This window comes from Rhinolophus ferrumequinum, chromosome 6, assembly GCF_004115265.2.
Source record: "Rhinolophus ferrumequinum isolate MPI-CBG mRhiFer1 chromosome 6, mRhiFer1_v1.p, whole genome shotgun sequence".
Taxonomy (NCBI): domain Eukaryota; kingdom Metazoa; phylum Chordata; class Mammalia; order Chiroptera; family Rhinolophidae; genus Rhinolophus; species Rhinolophus ferrumequinum.
This window is the reverse complement of record NC_046289.1, coordinates 61,376,195-61,397,800: the sequence shown is the minus strand read 5'-3', so window position 1 is coordinate 61,397,800 and position 21,606 is coordinate 61,376,195. Positions and strand designations below refer to the sequence as shown.

At 32.5% G+C, this 21,606-nt stretch overlaps 1 protein-coding gene across 1 annotated transcript; it reads left to right on the top strand.

Moving 5' to 3' along the window:
- Window positions 1–2,982: 2,982 nt before the first annotated feature.
- TERB2 (telomere repeat binding bouquet formation protein 2) lies at window positions 2,983–21,323 on the top strand. The gene is made up of 7 exons (XM_033107180.1): window positions 2,983–3,046; window positions 3,160–3,241; window positions 3,968–4,107; window positions 6,090–6,148; window positions 8,835–8,920; window positions 15,012–15,100; window positions 21,184–21,323. Exons 1-7 carry the CDS (start codon window positions 2,983–2,985, stop codon window positions 21,321–21,323), a joined length of 660 nt encoding a protein of 219 aa, XP_032963071.1.
- Window positions 21,324–21,606: the final 283 nt, after the last annotated feature.

The window sequence follows — 21,606 nt, the reverse complement described above, 5'->3', positions numbered from 1 at the left end:
CTACACCTCTCTCAGCCCTGAGGGAGTCACTATTTGAAATTTTGTATCTGGCCTTTTCCTTTTTGAAAATAATTCATATGCCTGTTTTTCCAACAAGCGTACTGTTTCGTTTTTTCTGTACCACATATGTAAGTATAATTTTACTGTGCCTGCTTTTTGAACTTCAAACGAATGGAATTATGTTGTATGTCTTCCCTGCTTTTTCAAAATTCAAAATTATGTTGTGCTCCGACTATGAAAATAAAACAATTTAAACATCCAAACTATTGTTGATAAATGATTGTTTATCAAACACATGAGTGATGGTTTCTAGTTTTTTGTTTTTGTTTTTTGGTTGTTGCTATTGCTTTAACAACAATGTTGCCATAAACATTGTTGTATATGTGTACCAGTAAACAGGAGCAAGACTTGCTCTATGTATATACCTAATAAATGCTGGGACATAGGATATGCATATCTGCAGGTAAGGAATGCTGAATTGTTGGTCAAAGCAATTGTGCCGAGTGGGAGTTCCCTTTAATCTACATCTCTGCCAATTCAATTTTTACCAGTAAGGTGGGTACGTAATGATAACTCATTGCAGTTTTGGTATGCATTTCTCTAATTACCACTGTGGTTGAGCATCTTTTCATAAGTTTATTGGCCATTTAAGTGTCCTCTTCTATGAAATGCCTATTCGGGTGTTTGCCCATTTTTTTATTGGGTTGTTTGTCTTGTATTGATTCATAGGATTATTTATATGTTCTGGGTAACAATCCTTTGTTGGTTATTTGCACTGCCAATATCTTCTCCTACTGGTTAATACTTGTGTCCTGTTTAAGGAATCCTTCTCTACTCAGAGGCCAGAGAGATACTCTCCTGTGTTTTATTTATACGTGTTGAAGTTTTACCTTTCATATAAAAGTGCTTATTAGTTCAATCAACTAGAAAGTAACAAGTATGTCTATGCATGCACCTAATTACATAATTTCAATATATATAAAGCAAAAATTAACAAGAAGGAATTAATAAATCCGCAAATAAAGTAGATTTTAGCATGCCTCTCTCAGTAATTGATAGAAGAATCAGACAATATGATTAACAAACTTGTCCAAATGAACGTATGTAGAACACTGCACCCAACACCTCAGAACATCCAATAGCTGCAGAACATTCTTTGTAAACAAACACAGAACACTGATCATATACTTCAGTCACAAGGAAAATTTCAGCCAATTTTAAAGGATATAATCACACAGGCCATATTCTTTGACCTTAATGCACTTTAAAAAAACAGGAAGCAATTTTTAACAACAAGATAATGAAATAATCACATGTATTTGGAAATTTTAAAATATTTTAAATACCCATGGATCAAATAACTTATATTGGAAATCTGAAAATATTTTAAATTGAATTAAAAAATGACATATCAAAAACCGTGGCACACAGTTTAAAGAAAATGCATAGACTTATATGCACATATTAGAAAAACAAAGGATGAAAATCAGTCATCTCTTTCAATAAATTAGAAAAAGAACAGCAATTTAAAACCAAGAATAATATGAGAGCAGAAATTAATAAAATAGAAAAGAATACAAGAGAGTATCTATGAAGCCATAAGTTTGTTCGTTGAAAAGGTTAATAAAATTGACAAACCTCTAGTGAGACTAAGAAATTAAAAGACATAATTAATTAATATCAGAAATGAAAAAGGAAGCATTGCTGAAGAGCCTTCAGACTTTTAAAAAAGATAATTAAAGGTTTTATGAACAACTTTATACCAATATTTTTGGAATTTTAAATTAAATGGATCCAAGGCCAGAAAAATATAGTTTATCAAAACTGATGTAAGGAGGGGGAGTAGATACTGTAAAAGAAAAACAATTTTGAGAAAAATGGAAATTTGAACACTGGTGATATTTGACTGTATTAAATAATTATTATTTTTAAGTGTGATAATTGTATTGTGGTTATGTTTTTTAAAAAGTCCTCATCTTTTTAGAAATTCCAATTAAAACATTTATAGATGACATGATAAAATGAGTTTTGCTTCAAAATAATACTTATTGCTACAATCCTGCCTCTGGGTATTTATCCAAGGAAAATGAAAATCAACTCAAAAAGAAATATGCATTCCTATATTCAGTGCTGCATTCCTTACAATATGCAAAATATGGAAGCAACATAAGTGTCTGTCCAGTTGATTCATGAATGGATAAAGAAGATGTGGGGTATATATACAATGGAATTTACTAGTTAGCCATAAACAAAGAATGAAATTTTGTCATTTGCAACAACATGCATGGTCCTGGAGGACATTATGCTAAGTGAAATAAATAAAACAGAAAAACAAAATACTGTATGATTTCACTTATATGTGGAATCTAAACAACAAATGAGTAAAACAAAACAGAAACAGAAAAGAAACTGGTGGTTGCCAGAGAGAGGGAGTGGGTAGGCAAAATAGGTGAAGGGGATTAAGGGGTACAAACCTCCAGTTATAAAATAATTCACAGGGATAAAACGAACAGTATAGAGAATAGTCAATAGTACTGTAATAACTTCGTATGGTGACAGAAAGTAAATCAACTTATGGGGTAATAACATGGTAATGTACATAAGTGTCGAATCACTATATGGTACACCTGAAACTAATATTGTAAATCAATTATGCTTCAATTAAAAAAAAATACTTGACGCTACAGAACCTGCACCCATGCCTGTACAACATGGAACAATAATTTTGTTAATACTTAGGGTATGAACTCACAAGCATGACTGACCCTTCTCCACCATAGTCGGTGAAAGCTGAGAGGCCTCTCCACAATCCCCGGAGTTGGTCAGCTGAGTTTCGAAGTGACGGGATTCTCTTTCCTCCAGTCTCAGGCTTTTCCCGCCTGTTACTCTGAGAACCAATCATCGAGCTTGGCTTTGGACCAGGACCAATCAGCGATCTCTGCCACGCCCTCTCCCTCACACCCTCATGTGCGAGGCCTCGCCATGTTTCAAGGGCAGCGGGGTTGGTTCTGCGGCAGCGTCCGCCAGGACCTGAGGCAGTTCTGGGGTAGGAAGCTGGGAGGAAAGGGTGGGTGAGGGGTTGAGGGGAGCACCCCTCCCTGCTCTGGTGCCTTGGCCTCAGGGTACTTGCTGGCTTATGCTGTGTTCTTGCTTCCACAGAGGCCGAAGGGGGGACGATCAGTGACCCAAGGGCCGCCGACTTCTTGTTCAGCTGTGATGCTTCCCATCCAGACACGCTGAGGTACCTGAAGGCCACATTGCAGTGCCTCTTGGGTCATGACAAGCCAGGAGTTGGAGATGGAAATTGCAGTCCACTAGTAAATATGGATGATAGGAAAAGACTGGAAACGAACAACTTTTCAGTCCTAGATGTGGGGGTTAAAGTAGATAACCTTTCCTCTCCTTTCTGCCACACTGGCATGGCCTCCTACCTGGTCCTTGAGTCTCTGCCCGAGTCCCAGTCATGTTCTTTCCAGCTGTCTCTCCCACAACTCCGTGTGGCTTCTTGAAGGCCCCTCATATTCATTACGTTTAAGCCAAATCTGATTGCCCTCATACATACACCAGGTCAAGCTAAAAAACCTTCGTAGTTTCTTTTGAATAACAGCCTCTACCCCCATTAATCAGTCAGTGGCCAAACACCATGGATCTTACCCATGTAAATATTCTTCGTATTCACTGCCACCATCTTAGTACACACCCTAATCACCTCTTGCCCAGACTAGTTCAGTAACTTTCTAGAGGTTGCTTTGTCTCCAGTCTGTCCAACCGAGAGCCCCCTTCACACTGCTGTCCAAATATGTTTACAAAGCAGAGGTCTAATCATGGCCCCGGCTGACATCCACGCCCCCTCTCCTGACTGCCTACGGATACTAATTCTCTCTACTTCCATTTATTCTATTTTTTGAAAGTTTGAATACATTTTTATTCATTTCATAACCTAAAATATTTCCTTTCTTTTTCCTAGAATATATGAGAGCCTCGATTACATAGAAGATAACGCTACAGTTTTTCATGCCTACTATCTCTCTGCAGTAGCTAAAGCTGAAATTAAAAACTCGGTGGCTTTAGGTCATTTCATTCTTCCTCCTGCATGCCTGCAAAAAGGTGAGCAAAGATCATTCATCCAATCCCTATTAGACAGCCAAATCCAGTTAGATCACCCAACGGTACTGATCTTTGTTCTCAATCTGAGATTTTTGTGTTTTGTATCATTTAACTTAAGTGGGAGAGCATGGACTTTGGATCACATTGCCTTGGTGTATATTCTAGCTTTGTTTGTTTATCCTTCATTTTCGAATTCACTGAGCTTCTACTGTGAAGCAGGTTTCAACCCAGGTGCTGGGGAGATTCAGTGGTGAATAAGATGCAGATGTTGCCCTCACAGCGTTCACTGGCTAGGATCCAACACTTACTACTAGTTCTGTGATCTTTAGCAACTTCTCCCAAGTTGTTCTGAGGATGAAGTGAGATAATATAAGTAGTCTGGTGTGTGAGCATTCAATAAATGTTCTTTGCTACTTTTGAATCTCTTCATTATTTTTCTGAAACTATTTTCTAATATTTAAAGATTCGTTATGATAATAAACCCATATACTTGTATTGTTCTTTATACTTTTGACAGTACTTTCACATTAATTATTTTAGCAACCCTGTGAAGGGCAAGTAAGTAATCTGCTTCTGAGATTGGTTCTTTTAGTTTTCCCTGATTGGAACACACTTTCTTATCCTGTTTGGTCAAATCCTACCTATCTTATATGGGCTAACTTTAAATATCCCATTTTTGTAGGTCTTGTATTATTACCTAATTCTTGATGTATATCTTGATGTGAATATGTCCATCCCTAGAAAGACGGACTGAAGCTAAAGATTTCTATAGAAGAGTTTTAGAAAACCCAAAGATTGGGTTCCTTTCATAGTTATTTTCCTGGCAAGACCTAGTTATAACAATAAATTGCTCTAAGTGATTATATAAATAAATGACTGGATAGGAGAACTGATTTATTCAAAAACTGTGCCAATCAGTGAATACCCACCCTCAAGGAACTTATATTGTAGAATGATTATCTGATCTGATTTTAAATTATCATTCCTATTCCGTCTTTGAGTTTATTATCGTACATTGAAATGTATATAATTTTTTTAAAAATCTGTTTGGAATAAAAACACACTCATTTTTAAAAATAAAAAGTATACATTATTATCCATCTAAACTAATATTGTCTAATAGAAGTGTGAAGATGCAAATGTGAGCCACATATTAATTTTAAATTTTCTAGTAGCCATATTAAAAAGAATAAAAAGAAGGAGGTAAAATTAATTGTAAGAATGTATTTTATTTAACCTAATCTATCTAAAATACCATTTCAATATATAACCAATATAAAAATCATTGAGATATTTTACATTCTTTTTTTGATATGTAGTCTTTGAAATCCAGTGCTTATCTTACATTTACAGCACATCTCAACTTGGACTAGTGACACATTTCAATTTGTCTACCCACATGTAGCTAGCCTAGTGGCTACTACTAGACAGCATAGGTCTAGCAGAATATTACCTTTTGTCCTTGAGTGGACTACAGTGGAAACTTGAGATCATTGAGTTAGGATGATGACATAGTCCTTTGATATGCTGAGCATTGTAGAATTCCTGCACTACCATGCCCCCTACATATGTAGCTCTTCCACTCTTCTTTTAGCAAAACAAATTATTGAATTCTTGAGGACCTCTATTCTACAAATTCAGGAATTGTACAGCTTTTATTTTGACTAGACATTATCTTTTTTATTAGTGTTTGGCTTAAAGACACTGACATCTAATGAAGATATATATTCCAGCAGAAAAAGTTTACAAGAATGATTCTCATAATGCATTGTAATGATCTGGAAAGTTTGTTAGAAATGCAAATTCCTAAGCTTCTCTTCCATTATCTGATTCAGTAGGAATCTGCATTTTAAACAAGTCTCTTGATTTTGATGTAAGTGGAATAATGCTGGCCTAGAAATTTCATACTTCAAGTAAAATTCAGAAAATTCTACAAAGTTCCTTTTTAAAAAATAATATTGGGTTTCTTTTTCTTACCACAGAAATAAGAAGAAAAATCGGTAGTTTTATTTGGGAACAAGACCACTTTCTGATAGAAAAGGTAAGAGTAAATTAAGGTAATTGATTATAATCTACAATTTCAAAAATTTTTGAGAGCCATGTAACCTTAAAAATGTTTACTTGTGACATGTTAGCACCGATGATCCAGATTAAGGAATTTATATGCCATGCTTTTATTGAACATTATCTGGTTTGACATTGTTTTTATACTACCGTGTTTCCCTGAAAATAAGACCTAGCTGGACAATCAGCTCTAATGCGTCTTTGGAGCAAAAATTAGTATAAGACCCGGTATTATATTATATTATATTATACCCGGTCTTATATAAGGCCTTATATTATATAAGGCCCGGTCTTATAGTAAAATAAGACTGGGTCTTATATTAATTTTTGCTCCAAAAGACGCATTAGAGCTGATGGTCCAGCTAGGTCTTATTTTCTCGGGAAACACGGTAGTACATTAGTAACATTGAGATTTTTTTGGTAGGAATAAAATTATTCACATAAAAAACTTGAAAATCTGCTTCTGTCAGTTATATTAAGGGAGTAATAATAGGTGCATAGTATATACCAATTCTTTACTGCCAGTGTAGATTCTGATTGATTAATTGCTGATTGTGCCATTTGTTAAATGCTTTGAATAACACACCTCAATAAATGTGAATAATAGTGAAAATTGACTTACAGCTTTTGCCATCCTGCCTCAAATTTGTCTATGCTTTTGACTTACTTCAGAATCTTTATGAAATAACCAAATTGGGGGCAATCTGAACATCAAAAAGAATAATGATGGTAATGGATTATAAAACTTTAAATTCAAAAGAACCCATGATTCCATAGTAATACTTTAAAAACAAAAAGAAAGAAAAATAGAAGAACTGAAGGAAGGAAGGAAAGAAGGCAGGCAGGAAGGAAAAGGTAGGATAAGAGAAATTGTCCTTTCAGAATAGCAGCTAATAAATATAGAAAGAATAATAGAATAGAAAATCCCCATTTTACCACCCCCACTAAAATAATTGATTTAGGCAAGGGTCATTAATGGATGTTAAACCCATGATCTTAAATGATCACCCCACAGATTACTTATTATAAAAATGTGGACTGTATATTAGGTGATATTGAATTAATGTTAATTTTTTCATTGTAATAGTGGTATTATAAAGATAAAATAATTTTTTTTAGAAAATACATGCTACAGAGTAAGGAGTAAAATGTCATAATATCTGCAAATATTTTCAAATGGTCAAGCAAAAATAAAAACTGATAGAAGGCATGCAGGGTGGTAAAAATGTTAACACTTTCTGAATGTAAGTGAAAGGTATATAGTACTTATTGTATTATTCTCTAACTTTTAGTAAGTTTGAAATTTTTCAAAATAAAAAGTTAGGGAGGACATCTTTATAATATATTTAAAGCCAAACAATTCACTTATACATTTTTTTGTTTTGTTTTTTTCTTAACTTACACATTTTTTACTCCTTTTATTAATTTGCTTTTTCTTCCCCAAGTGTCATCATCTGAAAATAATAGTTCTTTTAGTATCTTTGTCTATATTGTACAAAGTACTAAAATATCTAATCCTTGACTTACCACAGTACTTCCAGGGACATGAATGGTGATAGACTGGTTATTACTTGACAGTAAATATTGAGTATACCAGAACTTTACAGCTAAAAATTTCCATAAAGATCATTAATTTAATCATTCAGTTTTAGAAATGAGAAAAGTGAGGTAAAGATCTATTTTAGTTCACGTAGCGAGATATTAGCAAAGTGGAACCACATTTTCTCAGTTCCAACCCAATCTAATGATTTTTCTACCAAAAAATTTAGTATAACATGCCTGTTCTACTATTGACTATTGACTACAGACTATTGACTCTAGAAATTGTATGATTATATGATAAAGGATTTTGTTAGTTCTTTCAAAATACTGATTGATTTGAATATTAAATTATGATGTAACCATTTTATATGTAAGTAGAAGGTACTTCACTGAACAGTAACAACAAGGGTAAATCTGGAAAGTAATTTGGGGGAGCATTATTATTGTTTGGAGTGGATTTGTGACCCAAGTATAGAAATTTCCTAATGACTTACACGTATTAATATACTATGTGGTAATATCTGAGTCACTTTCGCATAATCTTTTGGAAAAGCTTAGTATGCATTTAGTTCTTTTGTAACTCCATAGCTAAATACTTCACTTTAATTTTGAAGAGGAAACCTAGTTTGTTCAGCTTCCTTTGTGTTTTTGATTTGTAGCTCACAGGCAGTCTAGGAATCTTCAATTCAAGAATTTTAAGAATATTTAAATTAATAACACTTTTTTGTTTCCTTATTTTTTAAAACTAAAAAGTGACTAACAATTGTCACCCCAATAAACTTTAAAAAAACACACAAAAAAACCAAAAAACTAAAAAGTGTTATGACCACATTAGGGAAAATTTCAAAAATTGAAAAGAATAAAATCAATCAAAGTTTTACTATCTAATACAACCACAGCTGATATTTTAAAAATTCTGTTCTTTATGTATCTCTAAAAAATATGGTGTTCAAAATTTTTTTTTCCTACCAAACCAAATTGAATGTACCTAAGTGTATAAATATTTTTATGACACTTGATATATATTACTAATTAACTTTTTTCTTTAAAAAAACACAATTGATTAGATCATTAGTGTGCTGCTTTTTTTTTTTAAATGTGATTTCTTTTGCTATCCACAGCATGATGAAGTAATACCAAATGAAATAAAGGCCCTTAGGGAAAGCAGTGAACTAGCAACAGATCACAAAAAAGAAATATCCAAAAGGTATTGAATTCATATACTTCATGACATTCAATTCAACATAGACATCTTTGAGCACGGACTATATGTTAATCTCATTTAATTTTCACAGTTTCCTTATGAGATTGATATTATTATCACCATTGCCATTTTACAGAAAAAGAGATCTAGGATTAGATAAAGTAATTTGCTCAAAATCTTCTATTAAGTGGGGAGAAGCAGGATTTGAACTGGTTCAGTCTAATTCCAGAGGCCATCTATTTAACTACTATGTTAAACTAAACCTGAAGAAAAGAAACAAGAATTTTGTGTATATTATGATGACTGTTACATTATTTTTAAAATAATAATGAAATATACTAAATATTAGCAGTAATTTTATTAGAATTGGAAGTTCTGAGTGATTTCCCCCTCTCCTTCCCAAATTGTTTGTAATGTGTTTACTTTGGTTTAAGAAACTACATTCAAAAAGACAAACAGGGACTTACCATTATGTTAGGGCCAATCTATGAGAAGCCCCTTTGTTGGAGGCTGACTTATTATCAAATCCTAATTTCATATTTTCCAGTTCAGTGGTTTCAAAATATTCAGAGGGAGCATTGATTATGTGAAACTCTGGTATTAACTGCTAAAATAAAAATGACCAAATAGTAGTTGTCTTTCTTCAATATAAAAATTAATGGGTTTAATTTATATGTTTTTTTCCATTTTTCCTCTCATAATTTTTTTCTCATACATTTTGTACCTACTATTTTGGTTTGTTATAATTTGATGTAAGTTATCTGATTTAATACAAAGTTGCATATTTAATTATGTTAAGTTTAGTAAATCATTGCTTCATGATCCTGTGGCTTCTAGGTATTCTACTACTTAACTTTGAACTTACTTGTTATGCTTTTTGAGATAAGAAACTGGTAAGGAGAAGGAAAAAAATGAGAATAGAAGTGATGAGACCATGAAGATATTCTCAAGAGATGGATAGAGGAGAGATTAGTTACCCTAAGTGACCCGGTAAGAGAAGGTTGGGAAATAGAAAATAAAAAGTGATGACGTCTAGTGATTCACTTGACTAGGAAAAGTATCGGCTACATAAGTTCTTTGACAAATGGTTGTCCTGCAAAATACAGGAGCCATAAAGGAAAATATTGATAAATATGACTACCAAAAATATTTTAGACTTGTGCATAGCAATAGAAATACCATAAACCAAGTCAAAAGAAAAATATACACTGGGAAAAACATTTGACAAAGGTTAGTTTCCTAAATATACAAAGACTTCCAAATCTGGAGAAAATATGTCCAATCCAATAACAAGAAAAATAGACAAAGCATATGAATAGACACATTTAGTACGTGTCTACCTAGAGCCTTTTCTTTGTGGAACCACCAGAGGACAGCAGTTCACAATAATTCATTTGATTCTCGCAACCTTATAGATAAATACTATTAGTCCCATTTTACAATTGAAGAAACAAGTTCAGATTGCTAAATAATTCACCCAGTATTACTTAAGTAGTGAAGCTAAATTTGAAACCAAGGCTACCTGGTCCAGAGTCCAAACTCTTAATCACTATGCTGTTTTCTTTCTAATTTGTTTACAAAATCTTCAGAAAATTGCATGATTTTTTATTTTTCTTGTTTTTAATTATAGTATTTTATTATGAATGTAATTTATATGATTTGTCAAAATAGAAAATACAAAAAAAGAATAAAGAAAATTTAACTTACTATAAGCAACCCCACCATTCAGAGATAACCATCATCAACATTAATACATTTCTTTCTAGTTTTATAAAAACACACACATTAAAAAGAATTGAGGCCAGCCTGCCTATATAGTCTGTCTCTTATTTTACGTTTAGTGTTCTATGAGCAGTTCCCCATTTTGAAAAGCCTTATTTGATATTATGATTTGTAATGGCTGTATAAGGTATTTATTTCATCTTCTTTAACCACCTTCCTTTTTTAAAATAATGTTTTAAATTATTTACAATTTGTTACTCTTATGGCACCTTCATGAACATCTTTTTAAAAATAAATCTTTCTCTACTTTTTAGATAATTTTCTTAATGTAAATTCCTAGATGTGGAATTTATGGTATAAAGAGATATGAATATTTTCAAAAGCCATGACGTCTACTGTTAGTTGCTTCTCACAAAAGTACAAATTTAAACTACAACCAGTGTTGGTCTCACCACATCCTCTTCAGTATATTGAGTGTTAATAAGAAGTCATGTGCTAATTTAATAGATGAAAAATGGCATCTTGTTTTAATTTGCATTTTTTTTTATTACTAATAGGTTTGAACTGTTTTGAATTTGTTTATTAACATTTTCCATTTCCTTTTCTGTGGCTTATTTGTTTCTGTCCTTTCTCCATTTTTGATTGGGGGCCTTATTATTTTCCTTATCAACTTGTCTGACATCTTTATATAATAGCTATATTACCCTTTTGCCAATTTGTCACATTGTATCCTCAGTTTGTTTTCTGGCTTATACTTCTTCAGAGATACAAGTTTTAAATTTTTACATCATTAATTACTTTTATAATTTTTTCTATTGCTTTTACCTTCAGGTAAGTCCTTTCCCAAATAGAGATCAAATAGGTTTTTAATTCTGCAGATATTTATTTTGGTTTATGGTGATAGGTGAAGATCTAAATTTATTTTTGTTTTGCAAATAAGAAATTTCCACCAGTTTTTTGAAAAATAAATATATTTCAACTGATGTGTGATTTCCCTTTGTTATATGCTGTTTTTATGTGTATAGACATCTATTTTTAGACTTTTTCATTCCATTAATCTGTGGATCTATTTTTATATCAATATAGTATTCTTTTAAGTTAGGCTACTTTATTTATGTATTTTAATACCTGACAAGGCAAGTCCCAAACTCATTATTCTCCTTTTTAAAATCTTTTCTTTAACACTTCATGCCTACTAATTATTTTTCTATTTTCAAATTTTAATTATATTTTAATAGTTAATATATTAACATGCTTCAAAATCCAAGAAAATATAATGGCCCCTAACAAGCCTGTTTCCTTCCAGACGCAACTAATATTATCATTTTTTATATATGCATGTACTAGCAAATTTATATAAATATTTTTTAATTTCTCCTTTTCTCACATAATAATACACTGTATTACATTCATTTGTCATGCAGCAGTGCCACTGTGTTTTAGTTATTTATAATATGATTTAATATCTAGAATTAGTTCCTACTTACTCTTTTTCAAGTTTTCTTAGCTATTCTTTCTGGTTTATTTTTCCATATGAATTTTACAACCAACTTGTTCATATTAACAAAAAAAATTCCTGTTGTTATTTTTAGTGACATTACAAAAAATTATAGATTTACTTAGGGTGACTATCTGTAATGACAAATCAGCCTATCTGAGAAAATGGTATTTTTTTCCCCATTTGTTCAAGTTTTCTTTTATGGCCCTTAGAGAACTTTTTCGTATTTTTTTCATATTCCTAGGGTTGTTTATTATTATTATTATTATTATTATTATTATTATTATTATATTCTAAATTTAGTCTTGCCCCCATTAGATCTTTTAACATGTTGTTCAGGTGAACTTTAGAATTATTTTTTTTCTTAAGCTCTAAAATCCCTTTGGGATATTGAGAATTGTGTTAAACTTCAATTTGAGAAGAATTGTTGTCTTTATAATTTTCAATATTCCTATCCAGGAGAATGATTTTGGTTTTCCTTTAGTTTTCTTTTATTTATCTCAGTAAAGTTATTTTTCTTCATATGAGATCATAAATTTCTTGTCATGGTTATTCCTAGATTTTTATGAATTTTGTTGCAATTGTAGATTTCTTCCATTTTATTTTTTATTAATTATTGCTGTTATACATGAAAATTATTGATTTGGGGGTGTCTTATATCTACCCACTTGGAATCTTTAAGATTCTAAGAATATTTCAGTGATTCTCTTGGCTTTTCAGGGTACAGAATCATATCATTTGTTAATATCAAAAGTTTTGCTTCTTCCTTGTCACTAGGTATTTCTTATGTTTCTTTCTATCCCCTCTCCCATCTCTTACTACTTGTCCAGAAATTTTAGACCCATGATAAATAACAATAATGATATGGGTATCCTAATTTAGTCTCTGACTTTTGGGAAACACTAGTTTGCTTTATTTGTATGACTTCATTCTAACTGAGCTATAGTTTCTTTTAGAAGAGTTTAGATTAAATCTAATTTTAAAACAAATTGAAAATAAAGCCTGTATTATCATTCAGTGTAATTTTAGATTTTTAGGAAAATAATAAATTTAAGGATGACCCCAATTTTTTATTCTTGAAGTTTTTATTTTCATACAATTGTATTATATATTGGTCATATGTAGTCTAAATATAGCAAATATGTACTGTTAGAAAATAAGATATTTTAGATGAAAACTGCTTAGCTCTTTAAAAATTAGAATATAATCAATTGTACTATACAGCCACACTCAGAATAATATAACTTTTTTCTTTTTAACTCAGAAGTCACTTCAGAATCTTAGTGTAACTCATGATTTTCCCAGACAGCATTTTCTTTTTTATTTTAAAATATGGAAGTACTAGTATAGAGTTCCAATTATTTGAACACTGGATAACAAAAAATGCTAATTATTTAAAATAGAGCCCACTATGCTTTTCTTTTGGTATATTTAACATTACATATGCACATATGTATTTTATCTAATTCTAAAGTATCATTGAATTATAATACATTCAGGAATATTGAGAAAAAAGACCCAGTCCTCTATATAACTCAAGAAATCTTGTTTTTAGGGAAACACGGTATATATATATACATATATATATACACACATATATATATATATATATACACACATATATATACATATATATATATACACAGTATATATATATATGTATATATATATGTATGTGTATATATATGTGTGTATACACACACACACACACACACACACATATATATATATATATCCATAAGAAGTGGAGTACAGCATAAGGAATAGAGACAGTGGAAATGTAACCACTGTATGCGATGTCAGAGGGATAGTAGATTGGAGGAGGTGGGTTATCACTTTGTGAGGGGATTAAATGATAAATGTCTATTACAGTGTTTTGTACACATGAAACTAAAAAAAAATATATAGTGAAATCTAGGTGGTATGAGTAGATTTCCCTGTAAAATTATTCTACTCTAAAATCCTTTCAACTTTGCTATATGTTTACATTTTTCATAGTAAAATGTTGATGAGAAAAAAGATATCCCATTAGAATTTCCTTAAAAAATTAAGAACAGAGTTACCATGTGACCCAGCAATCCCTCTCCTGGGTACCTACTCAAAAAATCTGAAAACATTTATCCATAAAGACATATGTACTCCAATGTTCATTGCAGCTTTATTTACGGTGGCCAAGACATGGAAATAACTAAAGTGTCCTTCAATAGATGAATGGATAAAGAAGTTGTGGTATATACACACAATGGAATACTATTCAGCCATAAGGAAAGATGAAATAGTACCATTTGCGACAACATGGATAGATCATGAGATTATTATGCTGAGTGAAATAAGTCAGACAGAAAAAGTAGAGAACCATATGATTTCACTGATATGTGGTATATAAAACTGAAAACAACAAAAGAACAAGACAAACAAATGAAGAAACAAAAACTTATAGACACAGACAATAGTTTAGTGGTTACCAAAGAATGAGGGGGATGGGGGTGGTAGATGAGGGTAAAGGGGATCAAACATGGTGATGGAAAGAGAACTGACTCTGGGTGGTGAACACACAAGGTGATATATAGATGTGTTACAGAATTGTACACCTGAAATCTACATAACTTACTAACAATTGTCACCCCAATAAACTTTAATTAGAAAATAAATAAATAAATATTTACTTTGTTATGTGACTAAGAGAACCAAAAATCTCTTGTATTACTTAGAAGCACAAAAGAAGTTCACATTTAACATTTTTACCCAATTAAGACTGAAGTCTGATCAAAGAGCAATTAGATTATTATATATATTGCCTGGAAATATTTCTTATTTGTAAAACAAGTCCAGAAAACAAATATAAATATAACTTGTGTATGTTTCACTTCACAGAACAGAAAAGCATTTCATAAGGACTCCAGTTACAGAAAAGCAGATGTACTTCCCTCTTCAGAATTACCCAGTGAACAACATGGTAACAGGTAATTAAAAAAAAAAAATTTGGAGTAAACCCAAGTAGAGAAGAAACAAGGAAATATTTTGTACCATAAAACTGTAGCCTAATAAGTAGAGACCCCTCTATTACACTATTATAGATGCTAATAGAGGATATATCATTTGTGCATTAAATAAATTAATCTGCAGAATTGGCCCAAAGATTGTCCCATATTTTCTCTGTTAAAACACTAGTCTGTGGGGAAGGTGAACACACGTTCCTGTTTATACAAGACAGTTCCAGTCTATGCCTGTTGTCCTGGTATTAGCTTTTACTCTCAAGTGTCCCAATTTGGAAGATAAATTATATGGACGATTCTAATCATAGTTTCCTTTGAGAATCTGATGAAACATAGGCCCCTTTCCCTAGCATACACACACACACAAACTTTACATATAATTTAAAGGGGCTCACATATGCCCAGAAACCCATTCATAGATCACCCAGGTGATCCATGGATCACCCTTGGACTCCATATTTGGGTTTCCTAGTGCCCAACAGAAAGAGAAGATAGATAACTGAGGTTGACCTTGAGAGGGTGGAACAAAGTGTTCAAAAAAATTGAACACTGGCCACTGGGATTTGGATAGTGCTAAGTGAGATGGATATTTGGATACTTGGTCTGGGTAGTATTCAGCAAGGTCATTGATAATTTTAAAAATTTGAGATTTAAAAAAAACAAACATTTTTTTTAAAGATTTTTAAAGAAAAATTTGTTTTCAAAACACAGCAGCTTAAAAAGTATAGGTTTTTGAAATTTCATTAGAAAAACTATTTGTGTATTTATTATTTTCTCTTTATTTGGCAGTGTCAAAGCTATCTCCACAAATTCCTAGATGTCTTCCGTCATATTACTATTCTATCCATTTTGGCTAACCACTTGTTTTATTATTTGTTTTCTTTGTTCATTTGAATAATATAAAATAACCTTTACAAAAGCACTTTGACGTCTTGGAGACTTGGAGACATCAAAGAAAACTGTTTCCCAGCTACGATAGTAAAGTGAGTCAGTCAGTCCTGGGACTCTTAGAAGCATTTTTGGACTGCAAAAGACAATTAACTAAGTAGAAGTACTTAAGTTCTAAGATTGGGAGCAGCTGATTGTTGCCCATATTTATCTCTAAGCCTAAACATTCAGATAAACTATAGGTTCCTTAAACCATGTTGTGGTTTATTACTGGTATTGATTTTGCTTTAGGCAACTCCATCACCAGGCACTAAATGTCTTGTGTTCATTTGGACTTACCAAATATATGATAACATATTAAGAAGATCAATAATAAATGTTAAAATGAGCCATATAATAAAGACAAATACTTAGATGTGGACATGTAACAATTGTTGACGTAAGAAATGTCCTAACCTATAAAGAATTTTTATAAAACTTTATTTGAGCCAAACAGAGGGATACACCTGGAAAGAAGATCTCAACAGACTGAGATAAATGCTTGGGAGAACAACAGTTTGCAGTTATTTTATGCGTCTAAGATTAAGAAGGGAACTAAGGAAGATTACATGAAGGTGGAATGAAGTAATGGGATGGGGTTACAGGATATTTAAGATTATGTGCTCTCTTGGGGGTGATCACATGGACTTTGGATTACAGGGTAGTTAAGATTTTGTACTCTCTTGAGGGTGGTTGCAGTTTAATTCAAAGGTATGTTATCTAGATGCACAATACAAAGGACAGGGCTGTTTAAGGGAAAAGCTAAACCTTTCAACTAAAAAGTTATATGCCTGGGGCATGACGACCCACCAGGAGTTTTATGATCAGATCACCCTGGGAGGTTATTTTCCATAGAACCCCTTTTTCCCATATACACAATGCTGCTCTATGTTTCACTGCTGTCTGTTCGAAAAGACATGAGAGTATTATATAAAAACAAACTAAAAAAGAGCTATAAAAATAATCATTAGTCAGAATTTTTAAAGTACAATTTTAACCTGTGGTAATCTTTTGTTGATTTTATTAGTAGAACTGAAGTAAAATTTTTTGATATTTTTATTTGCTCAATTGAATAATTATTTTCTCTCTTTTTATTGCTACATTAAATTTTAAAATAATATTTTCTTGGAAAACATCTTCAATTTTTAGAGATAATTAATTTGTCTTTAAAATTTTTGATGTGAAGTGACAAGTACTTCTCTTTTGTTATCATTCCCATCTGCTTGTACAGGAAGAAATAACTTCTTTTTTAAACTTTTATTTATTTGAAGTGTGTTTTTCCAGCACCCATCAGCTCCAAGTCAAGTACCCATTTCAATCTAGTTGTGGAGGGCGCAGCTCACACTGGCCCATGCGGGGATCGAACCGACAACCCTGGTGTTACGAGCATCATGCTCTAACCAACTGAGCTAACCAGCTGCCCCAGGAATAACTTCTTACTGGGAAAATCAGCTTGTGTTAATTTAAAATGTAATGAGTGAGAGTTCTAATTTAGGCGGTGGCACTAACTTTTGTGACTATAACTTGACTGTCTCTTCCTCAAAATGGGTTGGGTTCAACTCAATGAATGTTTAATCTCTTAAAATAGAATTAATTAGATGTTTGGTTGTAGAAAATACAAGTTGGAGCTATACCATACACCATGGGTTTCTCAGTGCTGCAACTCTTGGCATTTTAAGCCAGATAATTCTTTGTTGGAAAGGGCAACTTTGGCCTCTGCCCACTAGATGCCAGTAACCATTGCATCCAGCATCCCCTAACCCCCAAGTTGTGACAACCAAAAATATTTCCATGCATTGCCAAATGTCCCTTAAAATATCAAGGGATTTTTTTTGGGGGGGGAGGGTGTCTGTTTTTTGTTTGTTTGGTTTTTGCTTTTGACCAGAATTAAATTCTTGTAGTCTGATAGAATTGGTTATATCACACATGATAAGTTCTGATTGAGGGCTACATGTGTGATTAATAAAAGAAAAAAATGTACTACTAATTATAAATTTCTTGCAGGCAAAAATTTCTAAACCAAAAAGTTCTGATAATTAAATTTTGGGAACCTATAAATAGATTCTGTATTAGAGATCTATTGCTATGTAACAAATTGCTCCAAAACTTAGTGGCTTAAAACAGTGAACATTCATTATTTCATAGTTTCTGAGGACTGGGAATCCAGGAGCATCTGAGTTGGATACTTCTGTCTCAAAGTCTGTCATAAGGTTGTTGTCAAGTTGTCAGCCAGGCTGCAGTTATTTCAAGGCACAACAGGGACTGGAAAATCCGTTTTAGAGCTAACTTGTGGTTGTTGGCAGGCCTTGGGCCCTTGCTGGTCCTTGGCCAAAAGCTTCCAACTCCTCGCTTGGTGAGCCTATCTATAAGGGCTGTTCACAGCAGGGTAGCTTGCTTTCATCAGAGTGAAAAATCCAAGAGAGAGAAAGAGTGTGCCCAAGACAGAAGCCAGTGTCTTTTTTTTTTTAATTAAAGTTTTTTGGTTGACAATTGTTAGTAAAGTTACATAGATTTCAGGTGTACAATTTTGTAATACATTATCTATATCTCACATTGTGTGTTTACCACCCAGAGTTGGTTGTCCTTGCCAGTGTCTTTTTAATATACTACTGTCCACATTAGAAATCTCCAAATATGCAGAAAATTTTTATAAGAGTTTATTTGAGCCAAACTGATGACATGCTGGGGAACAAGATCTCAAATGCTCCCAAGAATAACAGTTCTGTAGCTTCTTTTATGCATTTGAAATTAAAAGAGGGGATATAAGGAAGACTACAGGAGGGTGGGAGAAAGCAACGGCAGGATTATCCTACAAACTAGTTAAGATTATGTGCTCTCTTTTGAAGGAGGAGTCTGAAAGTGGGCGCATGTGCATGTTAGAAGGAAGGGTCTGGAAAAGGGGCATTTCAAAAGTAGTTAACCTAGATGCATAGAAACAAGGGGTAGGACTAGCTTAAGGCAAAGATAAACCTTTAGTAAAGAAGTTATATGCCCAGGGCGTGACCCTCCCATTTAGGAATTTATGATCACATCACCCTGTGAGGTCACTTTTCATAGAACCCCTTTCTTCGTCCACACTACTTTCAGAGGTGACATACCATCACTTTTGTCATGTGCTGTTGCTCATATAGACCAGCCCAAGCACAAAGTGGAAAGAGACTACTCAAATTTGTGAAGACAGAGAGACAAGGCTCATTCTGGGCCATTTGGGAGACTGCTTACCACGGTACATATGGAATTGTCCACCAAGAATGCCTCTCCTAGGCACCCTCTTTTCTTTCTCCCAGTTCATGTGTATTACACAGAAACAGTCATTTTGTAAAACATGAGCTTGCTCCGCAACCCCAAGAGCTCTTTCTCTGGATTTTTAGACATGAAACGCAGCAAGTCAAGTCATTCTTATTCAGGTGACCATAGCTCCAAGATATAAAACTTGAGCGCTATCAGCAGCCATGTTTTCTACCATGTAAGGAAAGCCAAATTACCTCAAAAAAGGAAAAGAAAATAACATACAGAGAAAAACTGGAGACCAGTGAGATAGCCAAGAGAGTTGGTTCTAGTTGTTTCTTTTCTTTCTTTCTTTCTTTCTTTCTTTCTTTCTTTCTTTCTTTCTTTCTTTCTTTCTTTCTTTCTTTCTTTCTTTCTTTCTTTCTTTCTTTCTTCTCTCTCTCTCTCTCTCTCTCTCTTTCTTTCTTTCTTTCTTTCTTTCTTTCTTTCTTTCTTTCTTCTTTCTTTCTTTCTTTCTTTCTTTCTTTCATTTTAAACAAGAAGTTTATTTAAATAACAAGATGCTTGACTTGAAGGGAAAACTATCTAGGATGGTTCTAATTATTTCTGAGGCCCAGCAATATGTCTGCCTTCCTCATAGCTTGGTTGATGTGCCAATGTCCTTCCAGTAAACTCCCTTTTTGTTCAAACTAGTTTAAATTGGGTATCTGTTAACTTCAGCCTAAAGTCCTAACTAGTTAAAAACTGCAACAATAATCCATTTATGATGCATAATGTCCTATCCTTCTTATACTTACAGAAATATTTTATTATTTTAGTAATTATTTTAAAAATTCCTATCCTTACACATATCTTTAGAAATTTCACACAGTGTATTGTGCAATTAACTAGACATTAATATTTTCTTCACTAGTTTATTTTACACAGAAACATAGCCATTAGGCAAATATCGTGAACTGTATAGTAATAGTTCTTCAAGAGATTTTTTGAAGTAAATGATTGTGATTAAAACATCTTTAAAGATATTAATGAACTTTACATGATTAGATCCATAGTTAATTATTAACTGTGAATTTATTATCTATTATTAGAAACAATTAAACTATATGCATAGATAACCTGTTGATGGTGGTGGTGTTCTAAATTCAATCATCCTTGAGCTCTACCAGAATTTTTTTTCATACAGTATTTACTTCTAAATTAGGTTTCAATTTTAGTATAAACTACAAACACTTATATTACACATAAAATATAATCACTCAGATAAACAATTGTTATCGACTTAAAGTCATTAAGGACTTAAAGTCATTAAGGACTTAAAGTCATTAAGTCCTTAAGCTCTCCCCATTTTAGGTGTTCTTTTTGACACTCACATCTCTTTCAGATTATTTATGACATCAAAATTACTCATACTCATAACCTTTGTTGACTAAGCAATAAATCAATTTTCCCATTAACTTTTTTTAATTAAGGAATGTTATCCCAGTGTTAGCAGTGCAGGAAAGTGTTGCCCACTCTACTAGGGAACATTACTAGCTAGTTGGATAGATAGTTCTAAGTGATTATACTCTAAGCCAGATACACTTCCCAGTTATTTTGGTCTAGGTACTTTAATGTTCTATCCCCGACCTCATCATCACACTCTCAATAGTCAAAGTAGTTAATAAAGTATTTGTGTTTCAAAAGGAGGTAAAAGATTGGAGGGAGCAGATCAGGGGTAAGAAGGATATTCCCTGATAATTATCAAGTTTCATGGAGAATCTTCTCACTGGGATTATTTCTTCTTTTTACATTTTTTCTATAAACATTCTTTAGAAATCTTTAATAAATCAAAGACACTGAAAAGCAGATAGTATAATAAGATTTCAAATATATACATATTTTTTATTTTGTAGGTTATATATCAATTGATGCCATGAAGAAATTCCTCGGAGAGCTACATGACTTCATTCCTGGAAGCTCAGGATATTTGGCATATCATGTTCAAAATGAAATTAATATGTCTGTTATAAAAAACAAATTGAAGAAGAAATAGTAAGTTAAATTGTCCTTATATCTGGGCATTTATTTTCTATAAAATCTTACCAAAGATGTGCATAATTTTAAATTCTCCCCTTTGGGACAGAATTCTTCTCTTCCTTCCTCAAAATGTGTCTTTAGGAACTTCAGAATCATTTTGGCTCTGTGTTTTGACATTTGGGCTGGACTTTTTTCTCAGCCTGTAACATTTGTCCACAAATTCTAAGTGTACAGTTATGGAGTAATTGTCATTGAAACTTCATAAGAAGTCTCAATCAATCTCTCTCTCTCTCTCTCTC

What these genes read in the sequence shown, in the direction of transcription:
- TERB2 (XM_033107180.1), top strand. Translation starts at nt 2,983, where the DNA reads ATGTTTCAAGGGCAGCGGGGTTGGTTCTGCGGCAGCGTCCGCCAGGAC. An exon ending in GGACCTGAGGCAGTTCTGGG is followed by an intron (nt 3,047 to 3,159) that starts GTAGGAAGCTGG and finishes TTGCTTCCACAG; the next exon opens with AGGCCGAAGGGGGGACGATC. An exon ending in TCCTGCATGCCTGCAAAAAG is followed by an intron (nt 4,108 to 6,089) that starts GTGAGCAAAGAT and finishes TTCTTACCACAG; the next exon opens with AAATAAGAAGAAAAATCGGT.